At 35.2% G+C, this 16,328-nt stretch overlaps 1 protein-coding gene across 2 annotated transcripts in view; it reads right to left on the bottom strand.

Moving 5' to 3' along the window:
- emsy (EMSY transcriptional repressor, BRCA2 interacting) overlaps nt 1–16,102 on the bottom strand; it is an 89,315-nt gene extending 73,213 nt beyond the window's left edge. For both annotated transcript variants that reach the window (XM_039745432.1, XM_039745433.1), the window contains exons 1-2: nt 15,923–16,102; nt 1,123–1,231 (exon numbers count right to left, since the gene is read on the bottom strand). In XM_039745432.1, coding sequence (XP_039601366.1) covers nt 1,123–1,228 — 106 coding nt within the window. In that variant the 5' untranslated portion in view covers nt 1,229–1,231; nt 15,923–16,102. The remainder of the gene's footprint in view (nt 1–1,122; nt 1,232–15,922) is intronic.
- Between the last annotated feature and the right edge of the window lie 226 nt (nt 16,103–16,328).

The raw sequence follows: 16,328 nt of genomic DNA, 5'->3' as shown, positions 1-16,328 counted from the left end.
TTTTTTACAAAACAGAAAGGTGTTGTGGATGTAATCCAATTGCACATCTTCTGAGCTCTCTATCTTTCCCAGCACACTTCTGACATGCATGTATTAATATACATTATTTGAAATTTGAAACAAAAAAATGAAAATAGTGAATGTGTTGAACTCCTTTAGTCATAATATTAATGATAAATTGGGAAATTCTTTAAAACAGGAAATCATAGAAAATGCTTTAAATAAATACCTTGATTTGTTTGTTTCAGGACTGAAACCAACATATAACATAGAATTATTTCAAAAATTGATCAAAGAAAAATTTAGTTAAAAACGGTTGCAATCTAAAAATTTTGGAGGTGAAATATGAGTCAAATGAAGAGCTATTTAGTAAAGTATATGACTTTAAGTTGATGGTGTAAGTTCCAAAAAGAATGAACAAACATATCTGAGGCATTACTTTATGTGCATATTGATCAGTCAACCCATCATAAACTATATGATGTATACTTCTATATATACTAAAGTGAATTAAGCAACTACATTACAGAAAATTTTACAGATTTACACTGGAATAAATTCCCCGGTGAAAAAACAAACAAATCTACAAACTAGACTACCTAAAATGTTTTTTAAAATTTCACATCAGTATAAGAAAGTTAAAAGCCATAACAAGCAGTTTTCCCTCAGAGGTGCACTGCAATGACATTTAGCAAAAATTGTACAGATACAGTATCACCAATATCTCATTTAATAAAGATAAAGATCTCTATCCAGGAATGATTCAAGCTATTGTTTCTCAGCATTTTTATAAATTGCACATGATCTCAGAATATGAGACTTTATGCTTAAAACACTCCCACAGTAGGGACAAGTTTGTTAATGTCTCCATTAATGTATAAAAGCAAACTTATGAAACACTTATACATTTCCTATTATTGTAATTTCTAATCAAAACAGAATAAAATAATGGAGCTAATTTGAAATCGGATATATTCACATCCTATATGGGGGAAAAAAAAATTCTTAAGTTATATTTTATTGTAAACAAATGTATTTCAATGAATTTTTTGTATTTCATAAATTTCATCTGATTGAAATATTTTTAAAGGAACTTTGGAGCTCATACATAAGAAACTTTACCTAGTTTGCGCAGAATCCTCTTGCACTCATCCCTGTTGAGATCAAGGAGAGTGGGCCAGACAACAGGCATTCTTACTGCAAGATGCGGTTTCTCGTTTTGTATCATGAACTGAAAAAGACAGTGACAAAGGGTCAGTATTTGTTTATAACAGAAACTCAGAGAGTCATGGAGAAAAAGATTGTTGTTACATTAAAGTGACATCAACTGCAAGTATGTTTATGACCAAAATCTGGAAAACATAACATTGAATCCATGTACTTTGAGTGGATGTTTAAATATGATTTCACACTGCAGAAAAGAACACATTCTACATAATAAATTTAAATTATTGTTGCAACAACATCATTTCCATACATTTACAGAGACCAAAGAAACCCAAAATTAAAAATATTAAATTTTTTGCAAGGGCTGCATAAATGTAAAACCTGTAAATCTTAACTGCTGTTTATAATATGTTAAAGAAAAAAGTAAAAGTTAAGTGTTCGAACTTCATTGTCTAGCTATGGCTTTCAGGGTAAAGTAATATTAAAAAAGATTAACAAAAAAAACAAAGAAGCATTAAACATAAAACTGATGAAAAACATGAAACCAAATGCATTAATGAATTACAAAAACAAATGAAAGATGAAAATCAGAAACACATTTTAATAATACAGCATTACACACCACTGCACCACACATTAACTAATATACAGATGTCAATGACTTCAAATTCATTTAACAAAATAAAAACCCACATCTGAAGCTGAATTTAGTTCAGTGGGCTTGCAGCTGTTATGAGATAAGTATGTAGTGCATGTTGCAAGATTAGATAAGTGGATTGCTGTGGTTTTTATTTGGCTTTCCACAGTTTTGGATTTAAGTTTATTTGGGTTTACTTCAGTTAATATTGGTTGCATTTTTTATTTCTGTCCCTTCTCTTAAGTAAACCATTCTTTCCATACACTACACCTGTTTCAATCTGTATATTGCTTTTTATCTGAACCCTCCAAAACTTTGTAAAAGTACAAGAATACAGAGGAAAGTGTTACATTCAAATCTAATTTAAAGCTACCATTTTTAAAGGATGTCCAACAGGAGAAATTATATTTACACCCAGAATTCATATTGTTCCACTAATTATTTGTTACAGATGAAAACAACACAGTATCCCAAGGTCAGTCACTAGGAAAAGCACGAATGTCTTACTTAAGGGTAACTGTATGTAGCATGTTCAAGAGTAAGGCATTCCTGCATAAAAATGAAAATCTACAAAAAATAAATACAGAAAAGTACTTATTAGTTACATAGCACTTGTCATACATTCAACTAACTAACAGAACTATAACCGAGGCACTTTGTCTCAGGAAATTTCCTAGGCTAATCCGGGTAACACAGCTAGTTAATCATAAAAAGTATCTTTCCAATTCTATGTTTAGGTGAAAAATTAAACTACTTTTTTATTGCTGTGTGTGTGTTTAAGTAGTAGGCAGATTAGTACAATTTTCTCGCAGCAAAATAGGCACAAATAAGAGAACTACTGTATGTCAGGATCCTGAGAGTTTTAAGACAAAATGAAAATTAGACTGGCTTATTTTGTGAGTAAGAAGATACATCATCAGCACCTAACTGTAAGATCAAGCACATACTTTCTTTTTAATTTTTCAACATTGAATTGACCTTTCCTCGGTTGGATCAGTATTCAACCATTTCTGATTCGATGTTGTTTCCTCTTGCAACCCAAATAATAAGTAATTGGCCCCCAAATCTTGCCATACCTGCTGTAGACCTGTTTCCATCATTACCTTAGACATTACAGTGCCATTGCTATGTTGTGCTTCTACAACAGACCAAGCTGTTAATCAAAGACATTCCCAGATTAAGTAACAAACACTACTATGTGGTGGCTTTAGCATCTGCTACTTCATAGAAACTTGGAGTAGAAATTTTATTCTCTTGCAATTTACCAATTAAAATACTAGACACAATAGCATTTAAATACCTCTTTGCTGCACAAATTGTACTTCTGTGTCAAGCTAACAAACATGCTCAAGGAGTCTCTATTAAATAACTGTAATTCAGTTGATAAACAGACATAATACATTTTTATAAGATTCATCACAAATTTTGTAAGTTATGTGTCATGCGCTCTCAGCTTAAGTAAAAGTGTAACATTACGTGTAAAATGCAGCTTTTAATGTGTATATTTAAAACCCAAGCATTTCTTGAATTTTGCACCAAACTTTGAAACACCCTTATAATGAGTGAGGTGATATGCAGATTTATACATTTCCCCACAACTCCACAAAAGGTAATGGTAAAGCAAGCTGCATTCATGTAAATCGGCACACACATAAAGATCATTGCTCCTTGTGTGGATAAGCACGCACATGTGAAACACATACGATATCACATTGTCAATGCAAAAGTGGTCAAGGTTGAAAACTGCATTTTAGTAGCCAGCCTACTATCCTGAAGATAGACAGGGCTGGAAGGTCAAGTGATACCGAAATGTCATGAATACACACGGAGCTTTGCATTCCACATAACCCTGGAACGTTACCGTTACATTTTACAACCACAGGATGGTTCAAGAAGGCAGGGCATTGGATAAATACAGTCACACAAAAGATAAAGAGGGAGATCAAAGAGTGTGAGGCTCATCATGGCACAGTGAAAAATATTCAAGTAACCAACTGAGTGAATATTACCGTGTAAAACTGTTCTACCATTACTGTATGTTAGCATAGCAGAAGGAAGGTGATTCATCTGAAAGTATGGCTGTGGATCGCCCATCCAAACATTTTCTAAACTCACTTTATCCTGAGTAGGGCCACGGGGAAGCAGGAGCCTATCCATTCAAGCTTAGTGCGCAAGGTAAGAAAAAGGCCTGGAGTATTCATTGTTAAATAAATTATTATTATCATCTTTGTGGTGAAGCATCAGCATTAGTAAACTACAAAACATCACCATAAGTGCCAATTTACGGCAGGAGGACCCCTCTACTGAATAAGTATCTGAACGAGGCACAGTGGTTTGCATAATCAATTATCCCCTGAGCCTTGTTGTAAGGAGTCGTGTACTAGTCTGATTCAAACAGACACACACACACACACCCATCATCCTAACAAGGGTCCTTCCAAAGTAGGGCAACTTCCTGCCATCCCACCTCATCCTGTACAAGGCTTGTCATGTGGACTCTTATCAGGAAGTGAAGCAGTGTGATTGTGGATTGTGTACCATCACTACCAGTATCATTAAATTCTTTGTGCAGGCTCTTCCTTCCATGGACAAATGGATGGACATTGTCACTGATGGATCAATAGAGAAGCCATGATGGAGAAGGGTGTCATAAAATCGTGACATCATTCATTCTCTGATATGAATTCCTACTACTTCCTTGAGTTGGGACTAGGATGCTCCATAAATACTTCTTAAGTACTACTATGAGGAAGGACAAATTGTAAATTGTAATTCTAGTTTTCACTTTAACTGTAATTCCTATGAGTAATTCTGAGACGTTTCAAAAATACAGGCCCAGTTTTTCAAATTTCTCAAAGGCATTGATAAAATAGATCCAGCAGGATTCTTTCAGCATAAGGGTAAATGACATACTGAAGAACACCAGTGAACATTTATGGGGAAAACATTTAGGATTGAAGCCAGGAAGCACTTCTTTAAACAGAGTTGTGGGAATCTGGAACAAACTACCGAGACATACAGTTGTGCCAGAAATCTTGACAACCTTTAAGGGCTGACTTATACTTCATGCTCAGCATTCTTTTGATGCATCCTCGGAGCACGTCATCAGAAATTAACATGACACATGGCAGTACCAGCAAAAACACGGGTGCCATCTATGTTCAAGTTTTGTTACATGACATCGGCATCATTGTTTACTATCAATGTGATAGCAGGCTTGCACCTCCAACAGGACCGATGTGCATGCTTTGATGTTTGATGAATGGTTCAATGCCATGAAGCAAATCATCACACTTAAATGCTGACATGTGAATGTCTTTATGGTGCTTTCCATCATCCATTTTGTGCATAGGCAATACAAGCGTTGCATCTTCCCCATCATGACGGGATACATTTAAAGGCATTACATCCCATCTTATGTGATGCTGTTAGTTTTTTTTGTTGCTTTTTGCACCTTTACCACTGCTTCATAATGCAAATAATTTTTATTTTAAACATCTTTATTCTTTCAACTCACAACACAGTGAAACCGGACATTGTTTTCTCACCATAATGATTTCTTGCACTGTCACATAGTGGAATCCTCCAGAGATAGTTAAAGTATGCACACAAGTATAGACAGTACACTGCTTGTGTAGCAGCAGCGCCCTCAAACTCATGCGGCACGTAGAGTTAAAATATCCCAGGCCATGAAGTATTTTGAGAAGATATTGAAACAGCTTAGATATTAACTAAAGAACCAAGTCTGACAGACTGACCAGTCTTGTCTCTTTGGTCAAATTTCCAATCATGGAGTGCTTATGACTTGTGTAATATTGCTTCTTCAAAAAATCATGATTTTCTGTGCAGGGAAAGTGACATGATCAAAATGTAAAATAGAACTGGGACAATTCACATGCCCGTAATGCATACACAAATCCCACACAAGATCACACACAATTACTTATAACACATTAAGCACATGTATTACTTTAATCCCTGAACCCTGCACTTCTTCCAGCCCCCTACTCTGGAATGTGCCTTTCTGATACGGTGCAAAAGACATGAAGTCAGTGACCACCTATATTTTATTGAAACACAAGGAGTCTATTCACGTTTCAGAAAATGAGTTATGAGTGGACTAAATGTTGCATGGCAATGATATTTAAGTATTCCCCCTTCATTATGTTTAAATTTGACAAACACTTTCATTAACAGCAATTCAAAAATTCTGCTACTAAGTGACAAAAATAACAATCCAAAGCAAAATTGGAGAAAAAAATGGCAAGAAGTATAGGCTATGGCGATAAAAAAAAGAAAACAGCTTGTTGAAGGTAGAGCAAGTGTGCAAAGCAGTCCAATTAAATACATTTTTGGAGCAGGGTGTTAGTGGTCATAGAATAACATACAGGATTAAGCTAAACTAAACAGGACACACGCATAAGCAATAACTAAGTCTGAACACCAAATTGAGGTAGCTTGAAAACAGACAAGGGCTGTTTTAGAAGAATACTGAAATAACAATATTATTACATCAAAAAGTTTGATTTCACAAAGTAGCCTTAAAGCTGGAACAAATGTAAAAAACGAGAGAGAGATTTGGAAATTAAAACTTAACAAGCTCATGACATTTGCTGTTTGAATTAATTTGATTTGTTCATTAATTATTTTAATTGAAGTTATGTCCAAATAGGGCGGAGTGGTGGCTCTGAGGCTAGGGATCTGCACTGGCAATAGAAAGGTTGCTGGTTCAAATCCCATAATCGTCAAACATGACTCTACTTCATTGGGCCAATGAGCAAGGCCTTTAACCTGCAATTTCTCCGTCCTGGGTATGACGTTAATCTGCATCCAGCCCTACATGTAGGCCCTCCAACCTGCAGAGACAAACCTGGGGGTTTGTGGCAGAATTGGCACTCCAGCCACCATGAAAAGCCTCACACTGATTCCATTCCATCTGAACTAGTGTGGTGCTGAGGTGTCACCCATTACATGGCTGCACTTGGGTCTTAATCTGGGATACTGAGTTGGTTCGTCATGTGGTAGGTGCGGCAATATGCTGTATCAGCACGTACTCCTAACCTCTATGTCCAAATGAAAAATAGTTATTACAGATGCACCAATTGAGCTTTATAAGGCTGGTTCCAATCACCTGTATTTTTTTGGGGGGGGAAATTGGCTGCTCTGAATTGGATTTCCAATTTAATGCCATTCCAATTCCAATTACACATGAACAGCTCAAGTGGAGGCTGCAGACATTAGAATTCTGTTAAGTTCAATTCAATTTTTGCATAATTGAAAGCCCTGGGTGTTGTAGACATTTAAAAGTATAATTTATATTAAAGACAAGATTGCTAGCATCACGCAAAAAACATTTAAATCCACCACAACTAACTTCTTCACTACAAATTTTACACATAGCAATCCTGTCACTTTCAAACTTTTTAATATACTTCCAAACAGTAGTTTTCTTCAGCAGTTTCCAGGAAACCTGATCAGCCTTTACGAACCAATTTCACAATAAAAGCAAAAACTGGCCAATTCTGATCCAAGGCCAACTAATTTGTGTTTCAGTAATAGTTATATTATTCATGCAAAGACCTCCTGGTTCTTGGTCAGGTTTAGTAACTGTGAATCCTTCCTTCATTCCATTCAAACCAGCTTATCTTGCTCAAGGTGATAAGGAACCAGTGCCTATCCTGGCAACATCAGGCATTAGATCAGGGGTTCTCAACGTCGGTCCTGGGGACCCCCTGTGGCTGCAGGTTTTTGTTCCAACCAGATTCCTAATCAGTGACAACACCTGATAACACTGATCTCATTTCATTAGCTGGTATTTTTATTCTTTTATTCAACATTCAGAAAAGCATAGCAGCATGATTTTTATCTTTATAAGACATTTATAAATATTTCTGCTTTTGCTCTAGATTTAAATGCTTAACTCTCTTTTGTTGATTTCATTATACTTTGCCCTTTCTCTGTGCAGTTTTTCCCCCTTCATTGTATCTTAATAATGACAACTTAAAACAAGCAGAGCAGACACCCAGACAAACAACACTGAATAATCAAAGGCTGCAGCTACTTTAGAGTCAGACCCACTTATTAGTACATAATGGATTAATTAATCAATTAGAACAGCTTGAAGGATGAAAATCAAGATGAAAATACGGTTAAAAAGAAAAAAAAATACATTATTCCTATATGACTGCTTGGCACATTTTAATTTTTAGCAAACTTAGTTTTCTAATTAATATATTGTTCCTTAAACATAGAACTTGGGAAATATCAGTTCACTTAATTAGCCCAGGAGTTCAATTAAAAACAGAAACTGGTTAGAACAAAAACCTGTAGTGACAGGGGGTCCCCAGGACCGATGTTGAGAACCCCTGCATTAGATGGAAAGCCTGTTTGTTTGCTACTATTGGTAAACTGAATTATCATATTTAAAGCAGCAATTGTATTTAGCCTTCCATTTATTACTTAATATCTGTACAACCCGCTTAAAACAGGTTGAAATCTAAATAATCAATGCAGACATCGGCTTTAAGGTTTGCAGTGCACCATCTACTGGAATGTATTTGTAATGCATGTAAGTAATAAAATATTTTGCATTAGTCATTCCAACAGATGGCACATTACAGTGACACTTATCCTTCCATTAAGGTGGATAATCAGTATTAGCTATTAATAATGGTTTAGTTATTTTGGGTAAGCTACAGTAAAACGTGGAAAATGCATGGTTGCCCAACGTTTAGCATTTTTGATTGAATTATTTATTTATTTGCACTTTTCTGTGTCAAACAATTAAGACCAACAGCTGTGAAGCTTTTAAATAATAGCCTTACCTAAAGACACTTAATATTGTCTGTACAATATAACATCAAAAGCTAACAAACAAAAACAACGGAACTGTTATGTTGACATAACTATAAATATGTAAATTGCTTACTCTCTTCATCTTAAGCTAAAAAAAAATATTAATGCTGGTGCTCCAAAATCTACCTTGCAATCTCAAGACACAAACCTGCGTAATAATCTAACATAAAATAAAACTAATACAGGACAGAGAAAGATATGCAACTACTCTGAATGTCACAGCCCATCTTCACTCAAAACTTCTGTCTCCAATGAAGCTCTACCACTTCTCTGTTAATATTCGAATAATTAATGGTACTTTTATCATCCATTGCAGAGTCTTATGTTAGGCCAGGTACTCACTGGTTAAATGTGGAGTAATTTTAAGACTTGTTTGCTGTTAAAGTTGTGGGATATAATTTAATATGCACAGGTCTGAATCAGACAAAAAAAAAATGATATGCAATTTGCTTCTCCTGAGCTCAGCAGATTTTAGCATACACTGCAAGCTACTTTTGGCACCTTTCTGTTTCTACAGGTTGAAGAGTGAGAAGAACCTGGACCCCAAATTCTTAAAAAAAATAATAATTAACATCCAAGGGCAACTTTTGCACAAAATTAACAATTTAAAAATACCATAACACAGAATTTCTTATATTTACATACCTTCCTGTTACTATTTCTGTATCCTTATGTTAGATGTCATCTTTGCCTATACTTCATCATTCATAGTTTCTTATGCTATTGTTAACTAAAATGCCAATGACACCGCTGTATAGCTTTTATCATGCTCATATGATAAAGGGTTCAAACATGAAAACAATGTATCCAACTTGATATCAGCATTCTTGAAAGCCAAAAATAGGCCACTCTCTGTTAAATTATGAATTAAGGAATGTATATTACTTTTAAAACCAAATTTTACCATTGCTTAAAATTAATACATTTTAACATGCACATGGTTTAGCCCCACGTCTCACACCAGGATCAGCAAATAACATTGATCCTGAATGCTTTTCAATAAAGCAAACTGGCAACTAAAGTCAGCCACAAAAATCACAATCATTGAACCTCTACTTCACCGCTTGTTACTGTTACACATGCATTTCTTTTCACTATATAGCCAGTGTAGATAAAATCATGTTTTCTAAAGAAGAAACCATAAGATTACACTAGTTAGAGAAGCAGATGTGACATATTGCAGTCCCTTTCAGGCACTCTTGTTGATGCTGGCTGGAGGTACTGGCTTTAAACTCAAGACTTTGCTTTCATTACTGTAGTATAAGAAAGGCTACATGAGCCTAAACCTCTTTCGGCATGTGGCGTACACCCAGCTAGCCACAATCTTACAGTTGACTATAAATGTATGTCTTAATGTTAAGAAATCCATATTTTATGGAAACAATACTGAAACTATTGGAAATGCCCAATAAACATAATACATCTCTCTCTCTCTATTATAATAAAAAAAATCCTGGGACGAGATGAGACTTTTTAGCCTGGAACAAGACATGACTTTTTCAGATAGACACTTTCATGCTCCGTGAGACGAGACTTTGTGCCAAGAGATTTAACCATGCCCAGGGCAGGAAATAAAAAGACAAAGAGTAGATGACAAAGTAGAACATCGTAAAGAATTCAAAAACGTTGGTGAAATACACATGCAGAGCAGGTTAGAGATAATGAAAGTACTAAAATTTGAAAGTCTCAAAAAAATTATAGTAAAGATCGCATTAGTGCAAACAAATGGAAATTATTACTCGGTGAAATAACGGAACAGTGAAAAGTGATTGAACATATATTTCGGATTTAAACTTTAAGTCGGAGACTTGTAGATCATCTAATTCATGTTGCCATCAGGGAAAAGTAGCGTTTCTTCCCAATAAAGAGGCGTATCCGCAAGAATTAAAAGATTTGTTGTTTGGTGAAAGTGACATTCACATACACAAGTGGCAGAGATGTGAAGTGGCTGGTGCGTAGCACAGGCCGGGGGGGTTGACTAGTTTTCAAAATGGAAAGTTTTTAGACTTTTTAACACTTCATTGAGAATACTTTAAAAACACCTTTAAGTTACAGCAGCTCTATAAAGCAATGAACAGATCTTTGTAAATAAAGTAAACAGATACCGTAGAAAACCCTTAGCTGAATTATTTCATGACTTTTTACACAAGAGTCAGAAAGCAGGAAAACAGACAAATCAGTAGATTAAAAGCCAAAAAATGGATCACCAGAAAATCAAGTCACTTTAGTTTTACTACACATGAAGGATCTTTCCTAATTTTTTTGATTTGCTGATCAAATTACTACCATGTACAAATGTATTATTTCTGCATATGTAAGCAAGAATTTCACTGAACTGCTATCTACACACTACTGTCAGCTCTACACTCTGGCTTAGATCTTTGCAAAATTGATTTTTTAGATTGCAGCCTATTTATATTCCATATGAATGTAGTTACAATTATTTTTTCTTTTCTTTTTAAAGAAGGATTTTATTTATACAAATGTGATAATCTAGAAAAAGTATAAAAACTTTGGTAGGATGTTCATATTGATAATGTTAATTCACTTACCTAATGTAAGATGGAGAGAACCATTGTGGACTGTAAAGGCTACCTCGCATTTACATTTAGATTTATTCATTTAGCAGACACTGTTCTTCAAAGCAACTCACCAGAGAGTGGTGAAGTATTGTAAGTTGATTAATTCATGCAGGTATGAATTTTATTCTATACTATGCACCTGTTAATGATGACCTTATAAACCTTTAAAACACAGTTATAACTAGTTTTAAGCTGGATTTACTGTTAATATCATTATATAAAGGCAATATCGACACTGGACAATTTCCTACAGGCAGTATAAAAACAACAACTAGTCTCAACACAAGTACAGTACTGAATAACATAACAGAAAACAAGAAAAACAAAGTGCTATAGCTTAAACTAAATAGACTTCAGCATGGAGAACAGAAAACTTTTACCAGGATCAGAACCAGACACGCAAGATTTTCTCTGACAGACATTAGGTGTGACAATTCTTGACTATACATTTACAATCAGCAGTTTTTTGTAACAATGACAATGCTGGCTTCAGACAGTTTGATATGTCTCATGGTTGTATGTAAAGTATGGAACGTGATATTCCGGCAAGAATGCCTCTTATGTTTTTGTTTTATTGCAAATACAGTTTTTAATAATCCATTTCTAAATTTTAAAGACTGCAACAACCAGTTTTGGTAGAGAGCTACTCTCAATATTTAAGGCAAAGGAAAATCTTGTTTCAGAGACACAATGGTTTAAGATCTTGCCTTGGAAAATATCTTTAAATCACATTGTTCTTAACACAGCATAGGATGATTAACTGATTCCAAAAGGAATGGCATGCTTTTCTCTGTTAAAGTGACAATCTGTCTTTATTTTAAAATAGCTGCACATGTGACAAAGATAAATTATTCTTAGAAATAAAAAGCCCTAATTTGTTATAAACATAGTTTACTAGTATTTCTTTTTTGATTTATAAGTAATATTCATTAAGACATGGCTTCTAATTGAGGCCTTACCACAGTATTCCCTAAACTTTACTCAAAATACTGAAAATTTTGGAAGAGGAGACGCTGGAGGGAATGACAGAGAATTAAATACCACCTACCATTTACTGCAAAGTTAATTTACCTTGAAGTGCCTGCCATTTTACTTAATCTTGTCCTCTTAAATATGACCTGCCATTTTGCTGAATACTGTACAAGAAAAAAGTACATAATAATCTGCTCTCAAGAACAATCCACATTTGTCCTGATTATGGAAGACTCCTGAATTCTAACAACTGATCTGCAAATACATGCACCCAGGTATTACAAAACTGTAACACTATAATTATGGAGTGCAACAAGTAAATGACATTCATAAGTATAAGGAAATGGAAAACATGTAACTCAGTCTCCAACTAGAAGAACTATGTTGTGTTCTATCACATGGTGCATGGCCAAAAAAAGATAAAAAAATATTTTTTTACAGAGGTGTCTTACCTTTATCCACGGATTGATTTTCACTCACTCTTAAACATTAGAGGAATTGTCTTTACAATTTTGGGGAGGGTAGAATTGCTTCTCAAAAGCCCAACATTGCATGTGAATGCAAAAATACCAAGACAAAATGGGATAGAAACTTTTTTTTGTTTTGGATTCTTGCTGCCCTTTCAATATTCATTCAAAAGGTGGCAGTAGAAACCAGACAAAACGATGCCTTCAGGATGAGATGGGCCGAGCTGTAATTAAAAGCTAATGCAGGAGCTCTTGCAAGCAGTGATGCAGTAGGATGTGCTTTTACAAGTGCTGCCCATGTGTGCCATCAATGACAACCATAACTTGATGATTTTTCGTTTTCTTGAAATGCAGCACTCACCTTTCCTAATGCTTTCAAATAGGCATTTTATGTCAGCTTTAGACACAAAAGCTCTAGTTATAAGATTTTCTACAATACTAAGCAATCCTAAAATGATTTTCATATCACTTCTTAACATTGTTGTCCCCCTAACTGATGCTCATAAAAAATATGGTCAAATCACAATTTATAAGTCTTCGAAGTGCTTCTTTTAATTTGTTAACTTGTTCTATGTATTCATTATTCTATCAACTTCATAAGATTTCTGCAAAATGTATCTTTAACCAGCTTCTATCTACACTCTCTCTCCCTTGTTGAAGAATATCTGTTTTTGTTTTAAAATTCAATCGTCCTACTTTATCCCTTTGGTATTATAAAAATATCACTGTTAATCTCTTTCGTTTTTTCCTTGATTCCCTTAGTCCTTGAATCAGTCAGGTCATTCTGTAAATAATGTCTTTCAAGTAACATGAAGCCCAAAAAATGTACGCAGCCTCACAAGTTCATGATACACTTAGCCTCTCTTTGCATTTACTGCACACAGTGTGCCATACAACTCAGTATCCAATCAACCTTCTTAAACACAAAGATATTCAGCCTGGTTATAGGAAGTGATGAGTCCATTAGCACATCCGATGTAATATGTCAAAAAGTAGTTATTGTCTACTTTTTCTAATCATTTTACTAACTATGTGTAATATATTGTTCATTCACATTAAATTTCATTTACAACATATCTGCCCAAATCAGATTTTTTTATTCAAAATCATTCTCTAAAGATTCCACTGAATCTACTGCATTTGCATATGCAAGAAAAACAGTGTCAAGTGAACATTTAACCTCTTCCTTGCAATTACTTTATCTAAGCAAAAGGACAATGGCATAATTGCTGCATCCCCACAGAAGCTGACTTAATCCAAAAAGGTTGCTTATGCTATAAACCTTTACAATTGTTGTTATTGCCATTTATGCACACATCTGTATACTGTAGCTGTCTCCTGCAGTTTAAAAAGTTTCCTAATGAGAGATAATTATTTAAAGTCTAGGTATACAAAATCATAACCTTCTCTAAAATCAGACACTTCAGCATCTTCCAATTCAATGTCACTGGGCATCTGTCCCAATCCTACCAGCAGCAGGTGTAAGGCAGAAATCAACCCTGAACAGGACACCATTGTACTACAGCGCACCACACAGAAGTATCTACACTGGGTCAGCTTGTAGTTGCCTACTAAGCTAATACATATGTTAAAACTCAAGCATTTAAATGAATCACAATTTTCCTCATTCATCATGGCCACACTGGAGACATGTTTCTCTACTGTTTGTTTACAATTATTTCCATTAACTAACCTGTGGCACATACTCAACCAACTTGTGACCTGGTTTTTAAATAACTGGATGGCACTTGAGGCACAGTAGCTACAACTGCTGTCTCAATGAATTAGCATCATTTGTTTATATATTACAACCAGTCACTATCCATGTTGAGCCTGTAAAGTTCTCTCCATGTCTGCATGAGCATGTTGATTAGGTTGACTGTCAATGCCAAACTAGCCCTGTGTTAGTGTGTACAAAATGGATGGGTACCCAAAACAGGGCTGTTTCCTGTACCAGTGCCCATAGATATGTGACCTTTTTTTAGTTGGAAACCTCAGAAAAGAGTGACTTATGTGCACTAGTGAAGTTTACTGTCAGCTTGTTTGCAGGAAGTAGGAACTGAACAGATTGATTTGAACTCTCCACTTGTTCCTTAACTGTTCTATTAGTATGATAATAATGAAAAGACCAATTTGGATTATCTCTTGTACTGGTAAAAAATATTCTCCACTTTTTGGTTATTTCTAATTTCCACTTTGACAGTACATCTCATGATTTCTTATCCATATGGCTGTGGCAGGTGTTCTTCACCTTACATTCATTACTGAGCTGCCTTTACTGCATTATTTTCTTATCCCCTTAGAAATACACTGAAGAGATAGTTTAAAGAATCCGTTTCAGTTTTTCTCATAAAACGCGTGCAACTGTTATCACCCTCAGTTCATTTTGTATCCTGCGTATCCAGGTAAGAGCTAAAAGCATCCATCAGGTGCAGCTGACAGCGGAAGCTCTGTCCACCCCAAAGTACACACGAATGTTCACTACCTCTCAATAGCCAGCCTGATTTAAAGTTGTCAAACGTGTCATTGAATGTATTGTCATAATTTATTCAGCACGTTCGTGAAAACCCAACTGACCAAAGTTGTACTTGGGATGTGAATATAGCGATTGCCTGAGACGAGAAAGTTAGGGACAAGTATATGTTTTTATTTGTTGTTAAAATTTAAATTACGCAAAAGTGTGAGATACTCTCCTTTCGGTATGGCTCATCAACTGACACGCGGAAGAAAGAACATGCCATTCTTATTAGCCGTAAGCCATATACTCTGCACAGTTCTAGTCTGAATTCGAAAATGACCGTCTACAATCTTTACTCGCCTGGGTGCCATTGACTTTTCTTTCCTAAACTAGTAACGTCGGCTGTTAAACAAAGTAAATGTCTCGTGCAACTACACAAAAAGGCAAGCGACGTTACAGTTTTTTCCATGTTGACTCCTCACTTCTACACAAAGCAAAGTTTTTTTCTGCACTCGGAGCTGCTATATGCTTTGTTAACCATTACTGTTTTCAAAGGGCACGCAATCACATAAAAACAAACAGCAGATTTTGGAATTAAGTCTACAGCCACATTAATTGCATGATCAAGTCCAAAACTGGAGTGCATATACATACTCCAAGGCGCTGCATCGCTAAAAGACGTACGCTGCTACCTGTCAAAGAGTTCTTCTACAAAACCAAAATGCCATCAAATAAAAAAAAAAACATCCATGAAGACAAATCTTATGAAACAAAACTATCTTACCCTTCAATATGGAAAACGCATGAAACGATATCTACAATCCTAATCATAGGACTCTTTCTTTTATTTAACTTGATTCATTTTAAGCCGCTGTTTGATTCTGTTTTGATTTTCTATTGATAATTTAGATGGGATTCTTCTCTCCTCTTCCAATCCGCCATGATTAATCGACGCCAGAACACTAGGACCCCGATCACAGGCTGGCCATATTCATTGAAAATACAATTCAGATCATTAAAACAATTTATGTCACAACATAAAGGGAAACCTTTTAACATAAACAAGAGTGGAACAACTTTAGTGTTGTGGTCTGGCGAAAATACTAATGTTTACGCTTCATTGTTCGCTTTTTATCAGGCGAACTCGTCGGGCAGCTTCCCAAAGCCCCTTTTTGTCAGAATTTTCGCAG

This window comes from Polypterus senegalus, chromosome 2 (genome assembly GCF_016835505.1).
Source record: "Polypterus senegalus isolate Bchr_013 chromosome 2, ASM1683550v1, whole genome shotgun sequence".
Taxonomy (NCBI): Eukaryota; Metazoa; Chordata; class Cladistia; order Polypteriformes; family Polypteridae; genus Polypterus; species Polypterus senegalus.
The sequence above is the reverse complement of the archived record's forward strand: the minus strand, read 5'-3'. Positions and strand labels throughout refer to the sequence as shown.